The following is a 20,864-nucleotide window of genomic DNA, read 5'->3' on the forward strand; positions in this document are numbered from 1 at the left end:
TAAGACTTTGCCCACAACAGAAGTGAGACTCACCGGCCTATAGTTACTTGGGTTATCCCTACTCCCCTTTTTGAACAAGGGAACCACATTTGCTAGCCTCCAGTCTTCTGGCACTACTGCTGTAGACAACGAGGACATAAAAATCAAGGCCAATGGCTCTGCAATCTCCTCCCTTGCTTCCCAGAGAATCCTAGGATAAATGCCATCAGGCCTAGGGGACTTATCTATTTTCACCCTTTCCAGAATTTCCAACACCTCTTCCCTACATACCTCAAAGCCATTCATTTTACTTAATTGTGACTCAGTATTCACATTGGCAGCAATGTCCTGTTCCTGAGTGAATACTGATGAAAAGTATTCATTCAGTGTCTCCCCAATCTCTTCAGCCTCCACACGCAACTTCCCACTACTATCCTTGACTGGACCTATTCCTACCCTAGTCATTCTTTTATTCCTGACATACCTATAGAAAGCCTTAGGGTTTTCCCTAATCCTACCAACTAAGGACCTTTCATGTCCCCTCCTTGCTGCTCTTAGCTCTCTCTTCAGGTCCTTCCTGGCTACCTTATAACTCTCAATCGCCCCAATTGAACCTTCACGCCTCATCTTTACATAGGCCGCCCTCTTCCATTTAACAAGGGATTCCAATTCCTTATTAAACCACGGCTCCCTCACACGACCCTTTCCTCCCTGCCTGACAGGTACATACTTATCAAGGACACTCAATAGTTGCTCCTTGAACAAGCTCCACTTATCAATTACGCGCTTGCCTTGAAGCCTACTTTTCCAAGCCACGCATCCTAAGTCATGCCTCACCGCATTGATTATTTATTTAATCTAGACCATTAGATCGAATTTGATTCAATCCAGGGAGGAGGCATCAATAGGATGATAGCAAAATATACAAAAATATTACTTCATTTAGAAAACTGACCTCTTTTTCCCATATCCAAGAAAAATTGCAATATGATTTTTTGGATCAATGTATAGCGCTGCTTTAGAACTAGGGGCTATCTTTATGCTGACATACAAACATTTTGAATGCTTGTGCTTTGGATTATAAAACATGTTCTTTTCAAGGAAGGATGACAAATAGAAGATGAAGCACATTACATATGTTTTATCAACATGAAGTAGAATCTATTACAACATGAAAGAGCTACAACAGTGAGCTGAACTGAAGCAGGTCAGTAAACATTGCATATGCCCATTTCCTACAGTTTTTAATTTAGCTTTATGAGTGATACTGTAAATTATCATAAATTTCCAACACAGATTTACACCGTAGACTCAATGCCAGAGCAATTAATTCAAGACACAGACATCAGAGAGGAAACAATTCAACTCTGAGCTTATTGAATGCAAATTGGGCTGCAAACAATGTTTGAATTTTCAATGCATCATTCCCACAGAATGCAGCTAATTCCTAATTAAAAAGTAGTTCTGCATAGCATTCATATTCCATAAATATAAACCCAAGGAATATAACTTCTGCAGAGGTGTGGAGACAATTAGAAATAATATAATTCTATCTGGGATTGATTGGTTCACTTTACAGAGAACTGTAATGGAAGTGGGAATTCTGATGTGCCATAATAATTCTACAGCTCAACTTATCATGAGTACGATCACAATATAAATTATTTGTGAAAGCCACAATTGGATTTTTGTTTAAATCAATACATTAAATGCAAAGTGAGCAATAAGAATTAAGACTAGTCTTTATGTTCCAGCTTTAACAATATTAGAAAGTTGCAAAACACTTTACAGCCAATGAATGATTTTACTGGGCATTGTTACTGTTGTAATACAGGAAATAAGCAGCTAATTTGTACACAGAAAACTCCAAGGTAGTGAACCATGATAATAATCGGATAATCAGTTTTATGTTTTGGTGTCTGAGGAATACATTTTGGATAACTGTCCTTTTCTTCAAAGAAGGGTTAAAGATCTTTTGAATTTACTTAAGAGAGCAGGTGCAGTTTTGGTTTAACATCTCGTGAAAACAGCATTTCCAGCAGCACAGCAATTTATTAATGTTGCTTAGGAGGTCAACCTCCATCTCAGAACAGGTCTTGAACCATAATTTTCTGATTCAAAGACAAAAATGTAGCCAACTGAAACACAGCCTCCTCTCAAAAATATTTTTGCACCCATTTTACAAATGTTAACCATATTTAAATGTGAACCAGAAATACATAAGTGAATCTATTAATAAGAGTTGCATTTGAGCAACAGAGCAGATAACAAGGAAATATTAATTTGTAAGCAACAAATGGAAAATAGTCTCTCATTCAAAAACCGCTACCCATTGAAACATGAACTTCAAACAACATACTTTAACTGAGATCTTTACTTCAACGCTACTGACTAAAACAAAATGAAAGCACAGATAATTTTCACACAAATACAGTTTCTAAAATGGGTTGATGTGCCCAGTCTTTTTTAAGGAGAAAGTGAAGGGCCTGTGCCCGAAACGTCGAATCTCATTCCTGAAGAAGGGCCTGTGCCCGAAACGTCGAATCTCTCATTCCTGAAGAAGGGCCTGTGCCCGAAACGTCGAATCTCATTCCTGAAGAAGGGCCTGTGCCCGAAACGTCGAATCCCTCATTCCTGAAGAAGGGCCTGTGCCTGAAACGTCGAATCTCCTGTTCCCTGGATGCTGCCTGACCTGCTGTGCTGTTCCAGCAATAAAGTTTCAACCAGTCTTTTTTAAACTGGGTTGCTTCATGGCTGAAACAATATGTTTTTAGCATTATATCTGAAAGTTAAGTTTAATATATGTAATATTCTGAAAATCATACAAGAAAGGAGAAACAAATTACACCTAAACAGCAAAATCTTAACTTTGGGACTTTGCAGAATGCTACCACTATATATATGTTCTCTAAATGAATGTGGTTTCCGGTCAGGCATGCATTTTATTCTATCTCCTTGTCCCTGGATCGTAAATTATAAGACTATAAGATGTAAGACTATAAGACAGAGGAGTGGCAGTAAGGCCATTTGGCCCATCGAGTCCACTCCGCCATTTAATCATGGCTGATGGGCATTTCAACTCCACTTACCTGCACTCTCCCCGTAGTCATAAATTCCTTGCAAGATCAAGAATTTATCAATCTCTGCCTTGAAGACATTTAACGTCCCAACCTCCACTGCATTCCATGGCGATGAATTCCACAGGCCCACCACTCTCTGGCTGAAGAAATGTCTCCTCATTTCCATTCTAAATTGACCACCTCTAATTCTAAGGCTGTGGTCATGGATCCTAGTCTCCCCGCCTAATGGAAACACCTTCCCAGCATCCACCTTTTCTCAGCCATGCATTATCTTGTAAGCTTCTACTAGATCTCCCCTCAACTTTCTAAACTTGAATGAATATGATCCCTAGATCCTGAGCCGTTCGTTGTATGTTAGGCCAACCATTCCAGGGATCATCTGTCTGAATCTCCGCTGGACACCCTCCAGTGTCAGTATGTCCTTCCTGAAGTGTGGGGACCAAAACTGGACACAGTATTCTAAATGGGGCCTAACGAGGGCTTTATAAAATCTCAGAAGCACATTGCTGCTTTTATATTCCAACCCTCTTGAGATAAATGACATCATTACATTCACATCCTTAATCATAGACTCAACCTGCAAGTTAACCTTTAGAGAATCTTGGACTAGCACTCCCAGATCCCTTTGTACTTTGGCTTTATGAATTTTCTCACCTTTTAGAAAATAGTCCATGTCTGTATTCTTTTTTTCAAAGTACAAGACCTCGCATTTGCCTTCGTTGAATTTTATCAGCCATTTCCTGGACCACGCTCCTAAACTGTCTAAATCCTTCTGCAGCCTCCCCACCTCCTCAGTACTACCTGCCAATCCACCTAACTTCGTATCATCAGCGAACTTCACCAGAATGCCCCAATCCCTTCATCCTGCTGCCCCAAACTAAACCCTGCGGGACACCACTTGTCATCTTTGTGAGAAGATTTGTAGCTCAGGTGCTCGTTATTGTGGTTCTGTTCGCCGAGCTGGGGATTTGTGTTGCAGACGATTCGTCCCCTATCTAGGTGACATCCTCAGTGCTTGAGAGCCTCCTGTGAAGTACTTCTGTGATCTTTCCTCCGGCATTTGTAATGGTTTGAATCTGCCGCTTCCGGTTGTCAGTTCCAGCTCAACACCACTTGTCACCGGCTGCCATTCTGATAAAGAATCTTTTATCCCAACTCTCTGCATTCTGTCAGACAGCCAATCCTTAATCCATGCCATTAGCTCACTTCAAACACTATAGGCCCTCACCTTATCTAGCAGCCTCGCATGAGGCACCTTATCAAAGGCCTTTTGGAAGACTAAATAGGTAATATCTACTGGGTTTTCCTTGTCTAACCTATTTGTTACCTCTTCAAAGAATTCATGACCTCCCCTTACTAAATCTATGCTGACTTGTTCTAATCCAACCCTGCACTTCCAAGAATTTAAAAATCTCATCCTTAATGATGGATTCTAGAATTTTACCAACAACTGAGGTTATAATCAGCCTATAATTTTCCATCTTTTATCTTGATCCTTTCTTGAACAAGGGGGTTTCAACAGTGATTTTCCAATCATCTGGGACTTTCCCTGCCTCCAGTAACTTTTGAAAGATCATAACCAATGCCTCCGCTATTTCCTCAGCCACCTCCCTCAGAACTCTAGGATGTAGCCCATCGGGGCTAGGAGATTTATCAATTTTTAGACCTTCCAGCTTTTCTAGCACTTTCTCTTTTGTAATGGCTACCATAATCAACTATGCCCCCTGACTCTCCTTAATTGTTGGGTTATTACTTATGTCTTCCACTGTGAAGACTGATGCAAAGTACTTATTAAGTTCTTCAGCTATTTCCTCATCTCCCATCACTAGCCTTCCAGCATCAATTTGGAGCGGCCCAATGTCTACCTTTGCCTCTCGTTTGTTTCTTATGTGTTGAAAGAAACCTCTGTATCCAAGTCTAAAAAGTGGACAATATATCCTAGGGGGCATAACCACTTTTTCCTTGACAGTGTCGAGAAGACTGCCTTTGCTTGATTTTGGAAGAACTTACCAAACTTTAATTATTTTCAATTGAACTCATTACGGGTGAATTTTAGCTTACTTTTTTTTTCAAGATTGAAACTAAAGATTTAATAGCACGAAGAAACCAACTCTGTGATCTTACCAACTGGGGACACCCCAATTTGTGAAATGTACTATGCCATCAAGCTGAAATAAAAGTTGTTATGAGCTATGTGAGAATGTAATTTGTTAAAGTTTCAATTTGCAATTAAAGAGGGGTGAAATACATGTACCATTCCTCAGCTCTGAATTTTAGCCAATTAATTTGTAGGAACCATGAAATGGATACTAACTGCTTTGTCACAGACAGAGTTCAATTTTTGTGTACATCCAGTTTCAAGTTCAAGAATATCATTCAAAAGAATTGAGGGTAGATCAAATTCTTGCTTTCTTGTTGAAGAATAGGGTTGGCACAGTGGCTCAGTAGTTAACACTGTTCTCTCAGCACTAGGGACCCGGGTGTGAATTCACCCTCGGGCGACTGTTAGTGTGAAGTTTGTATGCATTTTCTTTGTATCTGCATGCAGTTCCTCCCGGTGCTCCGGTTTCCTCCCACAGTCCAATATGTGCAGGTTAAATGGATTTGGCCATGCTAAGTTGCCCATTGAGAAAATGGATGTGCAGGCTAGCTGAATGAACATAGGGAAATGCAAGGTTACGGGAATAGGGTGAGAGGATGGGGTTGGGTGGGATGTTCCTTGGAAGTTTGGGATAGACTCGATGGTCTGAATGGCTTGCTTCTGCAGTGGTAGGGATTCTATGATTCTATGAATGATACACAAATTTAACTATATAGTAAAAATTTTAATTTCTACATAGCATGAAGTGAAAATACACAAAGCAACAATGATAAAATATATTTTTTAAAAATTGTCCACTCTTTACGCAAGTACTAGACAATGAGAAAATAGTATTGTATCAAAATGGCAATTACATATTATGGATCTAATGAACTCTAAAAAAATGGCAAAAAAGCTTCTTACTTGTGGCACTCATCCAATGCAAGTACATGAGGATGGTCGTTAGGAGACATTGCAACAATGATATCTTGGTTGAAAGCTCCAAACCTGCTTTGGTCAATAGTGTGTCTTGTAATAGTTGAGGTTGTAGAACTTGTCCAGTAAAGTGTATCCCAGGCTTTGTGATATGCCAAACCCTCAACTGAGCCTACATCTGTTGAATTTAAAATCAACATGTCAATCACAGTTTACATGTTCCTGCACATGAAAACTAATAGGAAGGAAGCGTGAAGTTGTGCAAGTTTTGCATGATGGGATACAGACTTGTGCAGATCTGAACATCCATAGTATTAACTCAGAAAGTCAAGAAAAAGCCATCAAATTTTGTGACATATAATGATCTTAACTGACAAACACTGAACACCTTATGGAAGGCTTATATGTTCTTATTCAGTAGCAATGGAGTACCATTTTCCATTTAAAGAAATACTCAATGTTTGAATAAAACTGTTTGGTATTTCCTTGCTTGCAGGACACAAGAAGGGACTTTGCTTGAGGCCCAACAAGCTCACCTGTAACCAACCTCTAAAATTTTCATCCTGACATTCTTTACAATTACTGGTCCTTCAATGCCTTTGTGATTAGCACTTTCTTACCTCAGACCAAAAGATAAGATAACTTGGCCTGTAGATACTGTGTGCTGGGAGTGGTTCTCTGCTTGCAACCCTCTTTCACTGATGTAGTTTGAGGGGCAGAAAATGGCTACCGTACAAAATTTTAAGAATAAGTAAGAGTTGTAGGCATTTATATATGGAAGAAAGAAGTAATTTGGTAGCTCTCCTCATAAACTAGACAGTACAAATCCTATAGTCCAGGGAGCTGCATTTGATGGCCACCTATTATAGTTGAGAATTGATAATTTGGGATATTAATAAATCATACCTTTCCCAGTGACACCCATATTTTGGAAACCAGAAATGGGAAATCCTACTTCAAGAACTCTGCGACACTAATCACACGAGTATTAGCATGAGTTAGGACATCCATAAACTGGAGTTAAAATGCAATGAGAGTGGGTTTGAAATCTTTGGAACTTGATTTTAAGTTTGAACTTAACTTGTCAATGTTGGTTGACAAATGTGAAGCCAGGAATAGATCAGTTAAAATGATACAGGTGTGAATGTTGCAGGAAAGAAAGCACTTGGCATGACTTTTACCTCTCACCTGCATTAACCCTGCTGTTAAAAGGATTAAAATCTACCTTATTCTTATGTACTCTCATAGGATATCAACAGTCAGCACCTTATGAAAGCCACAGGGTACAAGAAAGGGAAATAGTAACTGTTCAATGAACACGACCATAATACTAATAAGTGATCACATCACAAAACTTTCATGTTAAAGTAGTTGAGAAAATATAAAGAATGAAAAAAATGACGGCAACATGTTATAATCATTGCAGAATCTGCTTGAGAAATGGGTCTTACATATAGCAGGATTGCTAAATTTCTCAACAAGGGCAAAATTTAATATCATGTCTAAAAGCACTTACATCACAATTTTGCAATCTAAGTTAATGGAATCAGTGAAATCGACAATGTCTTTAAATGCTATATGGAATTTGACATCCTCTGTATTGCACTGAATGATAAGATGGTTTTCTGTTGTCATATGAAGAGTCATTAAATATCTCCGGGATTGGTTCAAAATTGTAGCTTGACCTTAATTTTGGCTGAAAATAGCCCCAAGTGATCTTCCTCGAGCCTTGTCAAGCCATCTCCAGAGTCAAACTAATGGAAAATATATGAGAATAGCCTTGAGCTTTGAATGATCCAGTCAGAACCTGTGTTTTACATTTTAGTTAGCTCTTCACCTGCAGAATTGTGCCAGTTAAAAACCAACACACACATGGTGCATATCACATTGCCTCAATGTTAACCTGTTAACATGTACTGTTCTTGTTAGACAGAGGGATTGAAAATGAGCCTCTTATGTCTGTTACAATTCATTGTAGTAACACATCAGAACGCACACCTGCTATTCCCAGAATCACACCAAATGTTACAGATTTTTTAAAAATACACTCAATATCCCAGATGTAGGTTTGCTCGCTGAGCTGAAAGGTTAATTTCCAGACGTTTTGTTTCCTTACTAGGTAACATCTTCAGTGGGTCTCATGCGAAGCAATACTGAAAATTCCTGCTTTCTATTTATATGTTTGGGTTTCTTTGGGTTGGTAATGTCATTTCCTGTGGTGATGTTATTTCCTGTAGTGAAGTCACTTCCTGTTCCTTTTCTCAGGGGGTGGTAGATGGGGTCTAACTCGATGTGTTTGTTGATAGAGTTCTGGTTGGAGTGCCATGCTTCTAGGAATTCTCGTGCGTGTCTTTGTTTGGCTTGTCCTAGGATGGATGTGTAGTCCCAGTCAAAGTGGTGCCCTTCCTCATCCGTATGTGAGGATACTAGTGAGAGAGGGTCATATCTTTTTGTGACTAGTTGGTGTTCATGTATTCTGGTGGCTAGTTTTCTGCGTGTTTGACCAATGTAGTGTTTGTTACAGTCCTTGCACGGTATTTTGTAAATGACGTTATTTTTGCTCATTGTCTGTGTAGGGTCTTCCAAGTTCATTAGCTGCTGTTTTAGTGTGTTGGTGGGTTTGTGGGCTACCATGATGCCAAGAGTAGTCTGGCAGTCATTTCTGAGATGTCTTTGATGTAAGGGAGAGTGGTGAGGGTTTCTGGATGTGTTTTGTCTGCTTGTTTGGGTTTGTTGCTGAGAAATTGGCGGACTGTGTTCATTGGAGTTCTCAAAACTCATTAATTCAATATCCCAATTTAGCTGACTTTCAGTCCAGGGTTGGTAGAAGACATGGACCAGGTTTCTATACTGAACAGTAATTCTTATTTATTACAAGTAATTAAACTATAGCTACAGATAAATATTGGCATATAACACTACTAGCTTAAAGTCCCCTTCTCAACTTTATGAACTTCCCCTTACAAGCATGCATGCACAGTGGCAAACAAGAGGGGAAAATAGATTATTGGCAGATGTAGAAATACTAGGTCAGTTCAGCAGACTTTGCTTCTTGGTTTTCTTCAGCTGGTCAGACTCTAAGTTGTTCAAATTATTTTCTCTCTCTGGATGCTTCATTTGGTTTGTGAGTGATACAGAATGATGATTCACCTGAGAAATATCACTAATTCAATTCTAAAGTCACAACTTGTAGAACTGCTGCAGAAAAGGCAGATGATTTTCTTCAGGTATAAACTGAGTTTTTGAATGCAGAGAAGAGGCACCTTCTGGGGTGAGAGAAAGTCTGCATATTTATTTTCCCATCTCTCTTTCTCTCTCTGCCTCTCTCTTTCTCACACTCACTCTCTGGTTCTGTAACAAGTTTCCACATCCAAGATGCTCATCTACCTAAGAACCCATGGTAGAGTTCTTGGGAAGCAAAAGGTATCTGTTATTGATATCTGTTACTTGTCCACAGATTAACCAACTTCTTGTTGACAAGAGTTGCAACAATGCACAGTCTTTGTTCCAGATTGTCTACAATATAATATTCAATTATTGCTTATTAAAACAGTCATTTGCAATCATTGCAATGATAGATAACATATTACTTGGTTTAAAAACTGTAACCACTTGTTCAAACACTAATTATAAAACAGTTCTTTCTCATTTCTACCTCCTGTTTATAAAACCACAAGAAGATTAAAACAAGATGTGATCCTTACATTATGGGCATACACAGATACCACAAGAGTTAAAGTGTCAGTTGTTGACATTAGTTGCACATTAATGGTGTCAGTGCAGTTAACATATTGCATAGTTTCTGGTAATAGCATTTTTCAGATCACTGCTGAACTAATCACAGAAATCAGTTCCTCAGCCAGTCAAAATACGTAATGAATTTTTAGAAGTCATGCTTTCCTCTCTGTTCAATATCGAAAGGCAAGTGTAATGAGATATATTTTGCTACAAAGCTTTGCTGAGCATAACCTATGGGCAGAACTTTTCAGATAGCAGGCTGGTCTTCCCTGTCGATTACAATATCCCTACAATCATTGAATACATTGAAGAGAGAGGCTGGAAAATGGACTTCTGTCATTGAGAAATCGATAGGGTCCATTATTCAGGACGTTTTCAACTGCCTTCTGAAATGGCCTAGCAAGCCAACTAGTTCAACGGCAGCTAGGGATGGGTAATAATGCTGGATAGCCAGCGATACCCATATCCCATGACCAATTTTAAAAAAAAATTACTAACAAGGCATTTGGGAAGTTAAAATGTAATCCATGAGAATTGTATGGTTTGATGAAGGGCAGATTCTGTTTAACTAATTTGCTAGAGTTCTTTGAAGATGTAATTTACAAAGTGGATAATGTGTAGACATAGTATTGCTGGACTTCAGAAGGCATTCGATAAGGTGCCACACAATAAATTAACACACAAGATAAGATCATATGTGATTAGCAGTAATATATTAACTTGGAGAGAGATTTGGCTAACCAGTAGAAACTAGACAGTCAGGACAAACGCATCTTTTTCTGATTGGCCGTGCCACAACTACTAACAATCTAAATTGAGGACTTGGATGCAGGGATAGAAGATATTATAGCCAAATTTGCAGATAGCTCTAAAATAGGTGAGAATGTAAATTGCAATGAAGATAATAAAAAAAACTTAAAAGTGGACATGAACAAATTAGATAAATGGACCAATATTTGGATACTGAGCCTTAACATGGACCAGCATGTGGCTATTCATTTTGACAGACAAATAAAAAGGTAATTTAGTGGAGAGAAACTTCAGATTGCTTCTGTGCAGAGGGATCTGGGTGGTCTCATGTATGAATCACAGAAAATTAGTACACAGGCACAGCAGGTAACAAGGAAAGCAAATGGGATTTTGGGGGTTTTGGCAAAAGGAATAGAGTATTAGAGTAGGGAAGTGTTGCTGCAACTGTACAAGGTATTAATGAGACCACATCAGGTGTATTGCATACATCCCTCCTTAAGGAGGGATGTAGTTATTTTGGAAGAAGTTCAATAAGATTCACTAGATTGATTCCAGAGATATGAGATTTATCTTATGAAGATATGTCCAGACATATGCTTTCTCAAGTTTGGAAGAATGAGAGGAGATGTAATTGACATATATAAAATACTAAAGGGGATTGAAAAAGTAGATGTGGACTGAATGTTTCCACTTGAAGGGCAATCTACAAAGACAGACCATAGTTTTAGGATGAGAGGTAACAGGCTGAAAACATAACTGAGAAGAAATCACTTTTCACAAGGGGTTGTAATCTATAAAAGTTGTTATCCCTGAGTGTGGTAGAAGCTGGGACACTGTGTAAATTTAAGGAGGAGATAGCATGTATTGAATGGCAGAGCAGACTTGATGGACTGAATTGCCTATTCCTGATCCTAGTTCTTAGGTTTTGTACTCCATTCAGGAGAAGGTCTCATCTCAGAGATCTGTCAGGCAATCTGATTTGCAGTCAGTGCTTTATTTTATGCTTTAAACCAGTTCTGCTACCTGCACAATGACACACCAGTCTGAATATCTCTGGCTGTGAGTGTGTGTACTATACTGTATATTTCCATAATTCTCCTTATCTCTATGTAAAGCTCTTTAGTTCCATAACTACAGTCAAACCCCTTTATTTTGATCTGTTCATAGTAGTTTATCAAAAGCAGCCCCCTAGTACAATGTCTCAGATCTCTCTCTCTCTTCCATGTTCATTCCAGATGGCTATCTTCTCTCTTACTGATGTCAGAGTCACATGAACAACTCCCTTATGATGATTTACATGAATCTTATTATATTACAGCAGCCCTGTAATTTTAGCAGCATCTGTAGCTGCAGTGGTCAGATTGCGATAACAAGCAGTCCCCAGATTAGTGTTTATGACAGTGGAATTCAGCAGGAGGTAAGTGCTGGGTTTGCCAACTGGGAAGATGAAATTATAGCTAAAGTTGGGATGGGGGTGAGGTGACTTGTGTGGGGAGCAGGGGTATTGAGGAGAGTCAGAGATGTATAGCATGGAAACAGACTCTTCAGACCAACTCATCCATACCAACTAGATATCCCAACCTAATCTAGTCCCATTTGCCAGCACTTGGCCCATATCCCTCTGAACCCTTCCTATTCATATACCCATCCAGATGCCATTTAAATGCTGTAATTGTATTAGCCTCCACCACTTCCTTGGGCAGCTCATTCCATACACGCACCATCCTCTGCATGAAAAAGTTACCCGTTAAGTCTCTTTTAAAACTTTCCCCTCTCACCCTAAACCTATGCCCTCTAGTTCTGGACTCCCCCACTCCAAAGAAAAGACTTTGTCTATTTACCCTATTCATGCCCCTCATGATTTTATAGACCTCTATGAGGTCACCTCTCAGCCTTCGACTCTCCAGGGAAAACAGCCCCAGCCTATTCAGCCTCTCCTTCTAGCTCAAATCCTCCAACCCTGGCAACATCCTTGTAAATCTTTTTTTGAACCCATTTAAGTTTCACAATATCCTTCTGATAGGAAGGAGACCAGAATTGCAATATTCCAAAAGTGGCCTAACCAACATCCTGTACAGTCGCAACATGACCTCCCAACTCCTATACTCAATGCTCTGACCAATAAAGGTAAGCATACCAAACACCTTCTTCACTATCCTATCTACCTGCAACTCTACTTTCAAGGATCTTTGAAGCTGCACTCTAAGGTCTCTTTGTTCAGCTCCCCAGGACTTTACCATTAAGTGTATAAGTCCTGTTAAGATTTGCTTTCCTAAAATGCAGCACCTCGTATTTATCTAACTTAAATGAGGTCTTGACGGAAAAGTCTTCGAGAAAAGTAGACGTTGATGGAGCAAATGGCCTGATTTTGTTTGTACCCATCTACAGTTCTATCAACCTCATAATGTTCCTGCAGCAGTAACTTCAACAGCACTCCCAGTCACCGACATAATGATAGAATATGACTCCAAGAATATCATGTGCATTCTCAGTGTATTTCGTACAGAAAATTGCATACCTGCCATTTCTGACTGGTGGGAGCTTTACGAGAGAAACATTGACTATTAGATGCCTGCTATGCAAAATCTTCAAGTGTCTGTGTTCTTTTTCTGTTGCTGTTAAGTTATTACCAATTTTTCTTTGGAAGTGACAGAAGCTATGGTCTGAAGCCATTTCATTTTGGCTGAAAGCACTAGCTGAAATGGGTAAATACTGCCTTATGAACATTCAGTCAGTGTACATGTGGGACTTCGATAATCACATTTAGATGTTTACAATTCACAGGTGACTTATCACAGCACAGCTTTGCGAAAGTTCGCACATACTTTGTTGTTTGTCAAATTTTGCACACACTGGCAAAATATTGCAACACTCCAGCCAACTTGTTAAAAGTTAACAAAAACAGACAGATGGAGAAGACAGACATCCATAGGATGTAAACGGACCAAATCACATATCACCAGGGATGGAGTGCTGTCATCCATGATTGTTTTTTATAGTGAAGTTAGGGGACCATTATCACAACCTTGCATATTGTGCACTGTAACAAGGCTGATGCCTTTTTGTTGTATCGCTTGAGGGAATAAAAAGGTAGCTCTGAATAAGTCACCTTGAAACTAGTACAGGGGATGCTCACATTCAATGATTACAAAGAAAGGTGATTTTAACATGTTGAAAATAGGGAAAATAACTAAATCCAATTCAAAATAAAAAATTTTTTTAGAAGCATCGCAAAACATTTTTTCAAATGTGTTTATATTACACATTTTAAAGAAAGAACCCAAGAAGTTTTCATTCATTTACTGAACTTCCATCTAATGTACATTTTAAGAGGAGTTGATAGACTGTTGACACAAACTAACACTGAATAGTCTCTGAAGTGATGTGGTTAAATGCAAAATTGCAAGAACTCCCATCTTCAAGCACCTCGTCATCCTTTATCACTTGAACACACACAGACAAAAAGCAATCAAAATAAGGTCAATTTTCACATCTCAAATTCTTTTTTTGTAATTCAGAGATGTGGGTTTCACTAACTGGGTCAGACTTAATTGCTTATTCCTATTTACTCTTGAGAAAGTGATGGTGAACTGCCTCCTTGATGCACAGAAGTCCATTTGGTCTCGCTCCAACAACAATGATAGTGGGAGGGAATTCCAGTGATTTGACCCAGTGACACTGAAGCAATAGTGATATGTTGTCAAGTCAAATTTGTAAGTAGTTTGGTGAGGAAATTGGAGTGGCACGGTGGCACAGTGGTTAGCACTGCTGCCTCACAGCGCCAGAGACCTGGGTTCAATTCCCGCCTCAGACAACTCTGTGTGGAGTTTGCACATTCTCCCCGTGTCTGCGTGGGTTCCCTCCAGGTGCTCTGGTTTCCTCCCACAGTCCAAAGATGTGTAGGTTAGGTGAATTGGCAATATCAAATTGCGGTAGCGTTAGGTGTAGGGGAATGGGTCTGGGTGGGTTGCTCTTCGGAGGGTCGGTGTGGACTGGTTGGGTCAAAGGGCCTGTTTCCACACTGTAAGTAATATAATCTAATAAGGAAATTGCAGGTTGACCCACAAAGCCATTAGGAAGAGAGTTCCAGGATTTTGACCCTGACATACTGAAGAAATAGTACTTCCACGTCTGGATAGTGAGTGGTTTGGAGGGTAACTTGCAGGTTATGATTATTCCATATATCTGCTGTCTTTGTCTTCCTACATGGTTGTGGTCATTAATTCGGAAGATGCCACCTAAGGAGCCTTGCTGAATTTCTGTAGTGCATTTTGTAGATGGTACACACTGCTATCTTTGTCTTTCTGTGGTGAAGGGAGTGAATGTTTGTGGATGTGGTGCTAATCAAGTGAGCTGTTTTGTCCTGGATGGCAAGAGGGGATATTCCAGAGCACTCCTGACTTAAGCCATCTTGTGGGGGGGTGGGGTACAGGGAAAGGTGAATTATTCATTATATAATTGTGTTTAGTCAATGGTAACCCCATGATATTGATAGGGGTGGGGATGGGAGGCATTCAGCTATTGTAATGTCATTAAATACCAAAAGGCAATGATTACACTTTTTTTTTGTTAGAAATCATTATTTTCTGGCACTTCTCTGGCATGAATGTTAACTGCCACTTGTCAGTGCAGGTCTGAACACTGTTCCAGTCTTCCAGCGTTTCGACATAAACCTTCAGTTTCTGAAGTGTCACGAACGATGCTGAACAATAGTGTAATCATCAATTAACATTCCCACTTCTAATCATGGTCTCAACATAACCTGCCACCTAAAATGACACATGCAGAGAAATGCCCAAGTTGCTGGAGTCAGGACAACATGACCAGCAGCAGGGTAGAGCTCAGCCCATCTTCTCATGGCAATACCACATGCTGTCAGTCAATGTCTACAACATAGTAAGTAAGCTGGGAAACACTTGCAACAGCAGATGTGCTGAAAGCAGTTGTGGATAACTTACTCTCAGATCCTTGAAGGCCTCCTTTTCAAACAGATTAGGAGTCAGAGCTTTCTGATAAAATGAACATTGAGGCGATGTGAAAACATTCACTTCCTCTCAGACGCAAGACAATATTTTAGATTCAGTAACAAACACGTTGAGGACTTTCTTGCTCTTACTGGATTTGAACTAAGCTCAGAGGCTGACATGTTCAGTTATAATTCTCTATTTTTCCACTTCTGAGTATTTCGGGGTCTTTTCCCAGCCCTTCTGTTGTTCATTGGCCCATCTGCACTATCCACATTCAATGTTACACTGGAGCTGACAATTGTCCCCCAGTCTCTGGCCTGACATTTCTCTGGACAACAACCAGCACCCAGCCCTACAGCCAGATCAACAGCATTCCCCATAACCCCAGTCTACTCTAAGCAGTTGATCATTTAGCTTGTGCTCTACCTACCTGAAGCAACTGCTACCTATGTCCTGAACAAACTGTTACCTATATCCTGAACCAACTGTTACTCTATCCCCATCATTACTTTACACACTTACCCTTTCACTGGAGCTGCTGAAGTGATTGACTGGGTGGAATATTGCAACTGAATGTTACAAAAGTAAACAGAGTTGACACCTTGATTCTTTTTGCTGCTGAATTCCTGGGCAGGTTCATAACAGGAGTTCCTTCTCCAGGAATCTCCAGTGCAGAAGACATCTAGGATTCAATGGGTAAATTCAATCCAACAGAGAGGGAAATAAGATTTCCACCCTGATCAGAAGATCTGGGCCATAATTTAGAGTGAAGCATGTTGGAAGATCCTAATATATTATCATATGAATTAAATTATGGAGAGACAATGGACTAGTGCTATTAACATGAGACCATTAATTCAGAGACCCAGCTCATGGTTTGAATCGTGCCACAGCAGATGTTGAAATTTGAAAACAAAGAAAAATGTGGAATTAGGAGTCTAATGTGACCATGAATCCTTTGACAATTGTTATAAAAGCCATCTGGTTCATTAATGTCATTCAGGGAAGGAAACCACCATCCTTACCAGGCCTAGCCTACAAGTGACCTTAGACCCAAAGCATTGTGGCTGATGCTGAAACGGGCATTTGCGAATGGGCAATAAATGCTGACCTAGTCAGCAAAACCCTCGTCCCATAAATGGATTAAGAAAATGTAAGCCATTTTTTCCTTTTTTGTAATTAAAATGTCACTCAACATGATTATTTTCACTGCATTATCATTATAATCCTTATTGTGGTGTTGTGACTATGGGGTTTCATCTGTCTGGACACTACCCACTATGAGCATCCATTGTGATAGCTCATTCTACGTATCAGCATCATTTGCAATCAAAGTATGGAATAATAGAATTTGTCCTTATATTTTAACCTCTATAAAAGGAAGAGAACCCAGGTGAATCTGTTTGAAATTGATTTGAATACAAATTGTTATCAAATAGAGTTTGACTAATTGGAAGTGTGTACTTTATGTTGGCATTTCACAAGAAGTATTTTGACTCATATAGAACGGCAGTATGAAGCTAGAGTTATTATGTCCCTAATGTATATGTAGAAACATAATTTTAAAAATGTTCAGCAAAAGTATTCAGAAAAGTCAGTCACAGGTCATATTTCGAGCTGCAAATATTTGTAATCTGCACCAACAACTCAGATTCTGAAACAAGCTATGCTAAGATTAACGAAGCAGAGGGATTATAAAATGCAGCAAAATATTTATAAACATCGTTGGATTGACTTACAATAAAGCAGAAAAATGACAACAAAAATGTAGCACAGATAAGTCTAATGTATTGGTATGAGTGAAAACTTATCAACCCTGAATAAATCATGAATATACTGGACTGGAAAAATTGAACTAAGAAGTAATTGTAATATTATTACTTTCAATATCGAGACAATAGAATTAAATATCTCAAACAAACAACTGTAGTTATGTTTGCAGAAGTTACATGCACTGCACAGTTTGAACTAATTACTCTGCCATCAAAAACATACTAAAATGTTGTAAAAAGTGCACAGAAGAGCTATGGTCCCTTGACTTCTGCAAGAGAATTATTTTCGCTCTTACATTGAATTTTTCAAATTACCATTCACTTTTTGGGGCCAACTAATCACAGCCTGTCATGGACCAGAGATTCTCTGAGGTATCAGCATTTTACACAAGCTAGCAAAGCACTCCTTCGCTGACATTCCTGCACAGATAAAACAGCCTATTTTTGACAATGAGGAGGACATAATGCAAATGATATATGGAGACTGCATCAATGGACAATAATCTCCTTAATGGATGCTGGCTGACTTTCTCTCCGCCCCTTCATTCATCAATGCCATTTCTCAGCTAAAGGTTGAAATGCAGATAATGCCTCGCTAGCTCCTTGGACTGTATTCATTTAAAAAATAATAGGAGCCTTTGCACCACAATAAGTTTTACCATTTGCTAAATTATACAAACAATCCAGGAATTTGAGAACAAACAATTTTAGGGATAAGGGAATTAGGAGCAGAAGTAGGCCACTTCAGCTCTTCAGAGCTGGACCACCATTCAAACAGACCATTTACCTCTGTGTTAATTTTCCCCACTGTTCCCATATCACTTCATGTCATTTCTATTCGGAAATCAATCAAATTAACTCTCATTCCTCAAAACTCTAGATAACACAGGCCCAGTTTCCTTAACCTCTCACTAAGTCTCTGTATTATTGCATTCATATATTTTACTCCTGTAATCAAACTTCCAGCTGGTGAAAAGAAACACATTATTTGTCTTCCTACCTTCTATCTATTAGTGCCTCATGAAAATTATCATTCAGATTCTTTTGAACATCAACATTTCTCAATTCCTCACCATTAAAGAAATTATCTGATTTTCTGTGTCTTTTTCCACAAAATTTCACACTTTTCACTTTATATTCCACTTCTCAAGTTCTTGCCCATTCACTCAGTCCATTCAAATCCTCTTGGATCCTTTTCACAACTGATATTTCCATCTCCTTTTGTCTCATTTAAATATTTGGTTATATTTTTTCCTATATCTTGTTCAAGTTGTAATACCAGCTGTCTTAATTTTGTAAGGGATGTGTCATTTCAAGAGCTTGATATGTGAATGAGCAAAGGACCAAATGTAAAACATATGACAACTGCCATGCACAGCCTAACAAGAAGCAGGCGAGAAAAAGTTTGCATACATGGTTATTCGTAATTGCAAATTATAGTCAAGGCCGCTAATAACCCCGTTTGGGCTTTTCAAGTACACTGTACCCACACTATTCGATCCATGGCTCAAAACATACAACCAAAGACTATAATAGAGTGCAACCATGTACAGCACACTAGCAGCAATAACGGGGAATATGTCAGAGACCTACAGGTACAGGAGCATATCCATGAGAATCACAGAAAGAATAGGATGAAGGCTCAGAGTCAAAACAACTATACCAGAAGGTGAGCAAGTTTTACATCATTGTAAATATGACACATTGCATGCGTGAAATCAAATGGTAAGAAGCTTTTGTGGCTATTAACATAATTTGCCAAAAGAAGAATGGCAAAAACATATTTAGGACACGGGGCAATTGCAAACATTTTATCAGTCATAATTCTAAAGGGTGGTTATCTAGATCTTTGAAAGTCAATGATACAAACTTCAACATTAAAATTAGTTGCATATATGGGTCCCACATCTGCAGTAACTATTGCAACTCAGCGTGGAAACAAAAAGTATTCTACTTGGTGGATGTGAGTGGATCAGCAATAGAAGAATTATTGAGTTGCATGAAACTCAACATTGTGATCATTGATGAGATCACCGATATAATAGATCAAAAATATTCACATTGAGTCAATGCAGGGCTTACAACCATTTTACGCAGACAGATTTAATGTCATAGGAAACTTCAAGGAAAACTTCAGTGAAAATGTACTTCCATCAGTAAACTCTCCAAGAAAGACAGTATTCAAAAGAACAATAAAGGTGATCTGGATAATATAAAGAGCAATGTCACAAACTTCCATGAAAATTTGCACACAGATTAGTGCAGTTCTACTGCATGCATTCTGAAGAAAAGTAGTACAATTAGGGTATGTTTGAACAAAAGAAATCTATTCATTTTTCTCAAGAGTGGGCCTCATAGAATTCCAATATTAGAAATATATAATGCCAAATTTATAAAGGAACTAAATTCGTCTACAAGCTGGATGCCAAGCACAAATGCTCATTGCAAAAACAGAAATTGCTGAAATGGTTCAACAGGTCTGACAACATCTGTGGAGAGAAATCAAAGTTAAAGTTCTTAAGCTCTGAGGAATGGTCACTTAACTCAAATATTAACTCTGATTTCTCTTTTCAGATGCTGCCAGACCTGCTGAGCTTTTCCAGCAATTTCTGTTTTTGTTTCTGATTTACAACACCAGCAGTTCTTTCAGTTTTTACTAATGTTAGGTAATTCACTTGGTAATGAAATCTCACAAAATAATTACCGACAGAAGGCCATCGGGAAGATGTTGCTTCCTGACACTACCTTTTGGTCCTGATCTGTTCCAACCACATATGGACAAAATTACAAATAATAATCTTGGATCTGTGTGTATCATTAACAAAAGTGCCATGATGGGCAAAGCCAAAGATGAAACACAAACAAAATCTTTGCTCACTGATGGTGGCAGCTAGTCAGGAGGAACTCCTCTTCAGCATCAAGAAATGCCAGATGAATGCAGGTCCAACAACATTTTTGGCTCTCTATTCAAACTGCAGAATACATCCTGAGTCAAAAAATGGATGAAACAAGCCTGCTTGCTCCCCAAGAAAATGATTGCAAAGATACCTTGGAATTTTTAGCTCACTAGCATGATACATACAACCTTTTCCAACAAAGTAAAAAGAATTCTTAATTAAAGATGTACCAGATGTAAGGCAGGAAAAACAGCAATAGGTGTTCAGCTCATTCAAACAAACATTACCAGCAGAAAATTGAATGCTGCAGTGCTATACCGTAAAAAGCCATTGCCCACAAAGTACTAGAGGTATCTGCTTCCATTAGTGATATATAATAGGTTATATGTATAGCTGAAGGATAACCAATTCAAACCCTTTGAAGAGGTACAGACCCTTAAAGACTAGGTGACAGATTTAGAAAGAGGATTGGCACAGGCTTGAAGTGCCAAAGAGCCTGTTCCTGTGCTGTAATTTTCTTTGTTCTTTGCTCTAATTCACAAGTGTGGGGTAAGAAGAGGAAACATGACTACCACACCTGATAGAGGGACTGAACCCGCATTGTTAGCTTTCTTCCGCAAAATACCTTTGTCATCTTATCAATCAGATATGACTTCAATGTCTGC

General features: G+C 38.9%; 1 protein-coding gene across 1 annotated transcript in view; it reads right to left on the reverse strand.

The window, feature by feature from the left end:
- The window catches only part of LOC122551725 (low-density lipoprotein receptor-related protein 1-like), a 1,910,187-nt gene that overhangs the window by 367,125 nt on the left and 1,522,198 nt on the right, over positions 1–20,864 (reverse strand). Inside the window, exon 42 of the mRNA XM_043694091.2 lies at positions 6,064–6,253. Coding sequence (XP_043550026.2) covers positions 6,064–6,253 — 190 coding nt within the window. The remainder of the gene's footprint in view (positions 1–6,063; positions 6,254–20,864) is intronic.

This window comes from Chiloscyllium plagiosum, unplaced genomic scaffold, assembly GCF_037043375.1.
Source record: "Chiloscyllium plagiosum isolate Xiang-an unplaced genomic scaffold, Cpla_swu_hap1 HiC_scaffold_7, whole genome shotgun sequence".
Classification (NCBI taxonomy): domain Eukaryota; kingdom Metazoa; phylum Chordata; class Chondrichthyes; order Orectolobiformes; family Hemiscylliidae; genus Chiloscyllium; species Chiloscyllium plagiosum.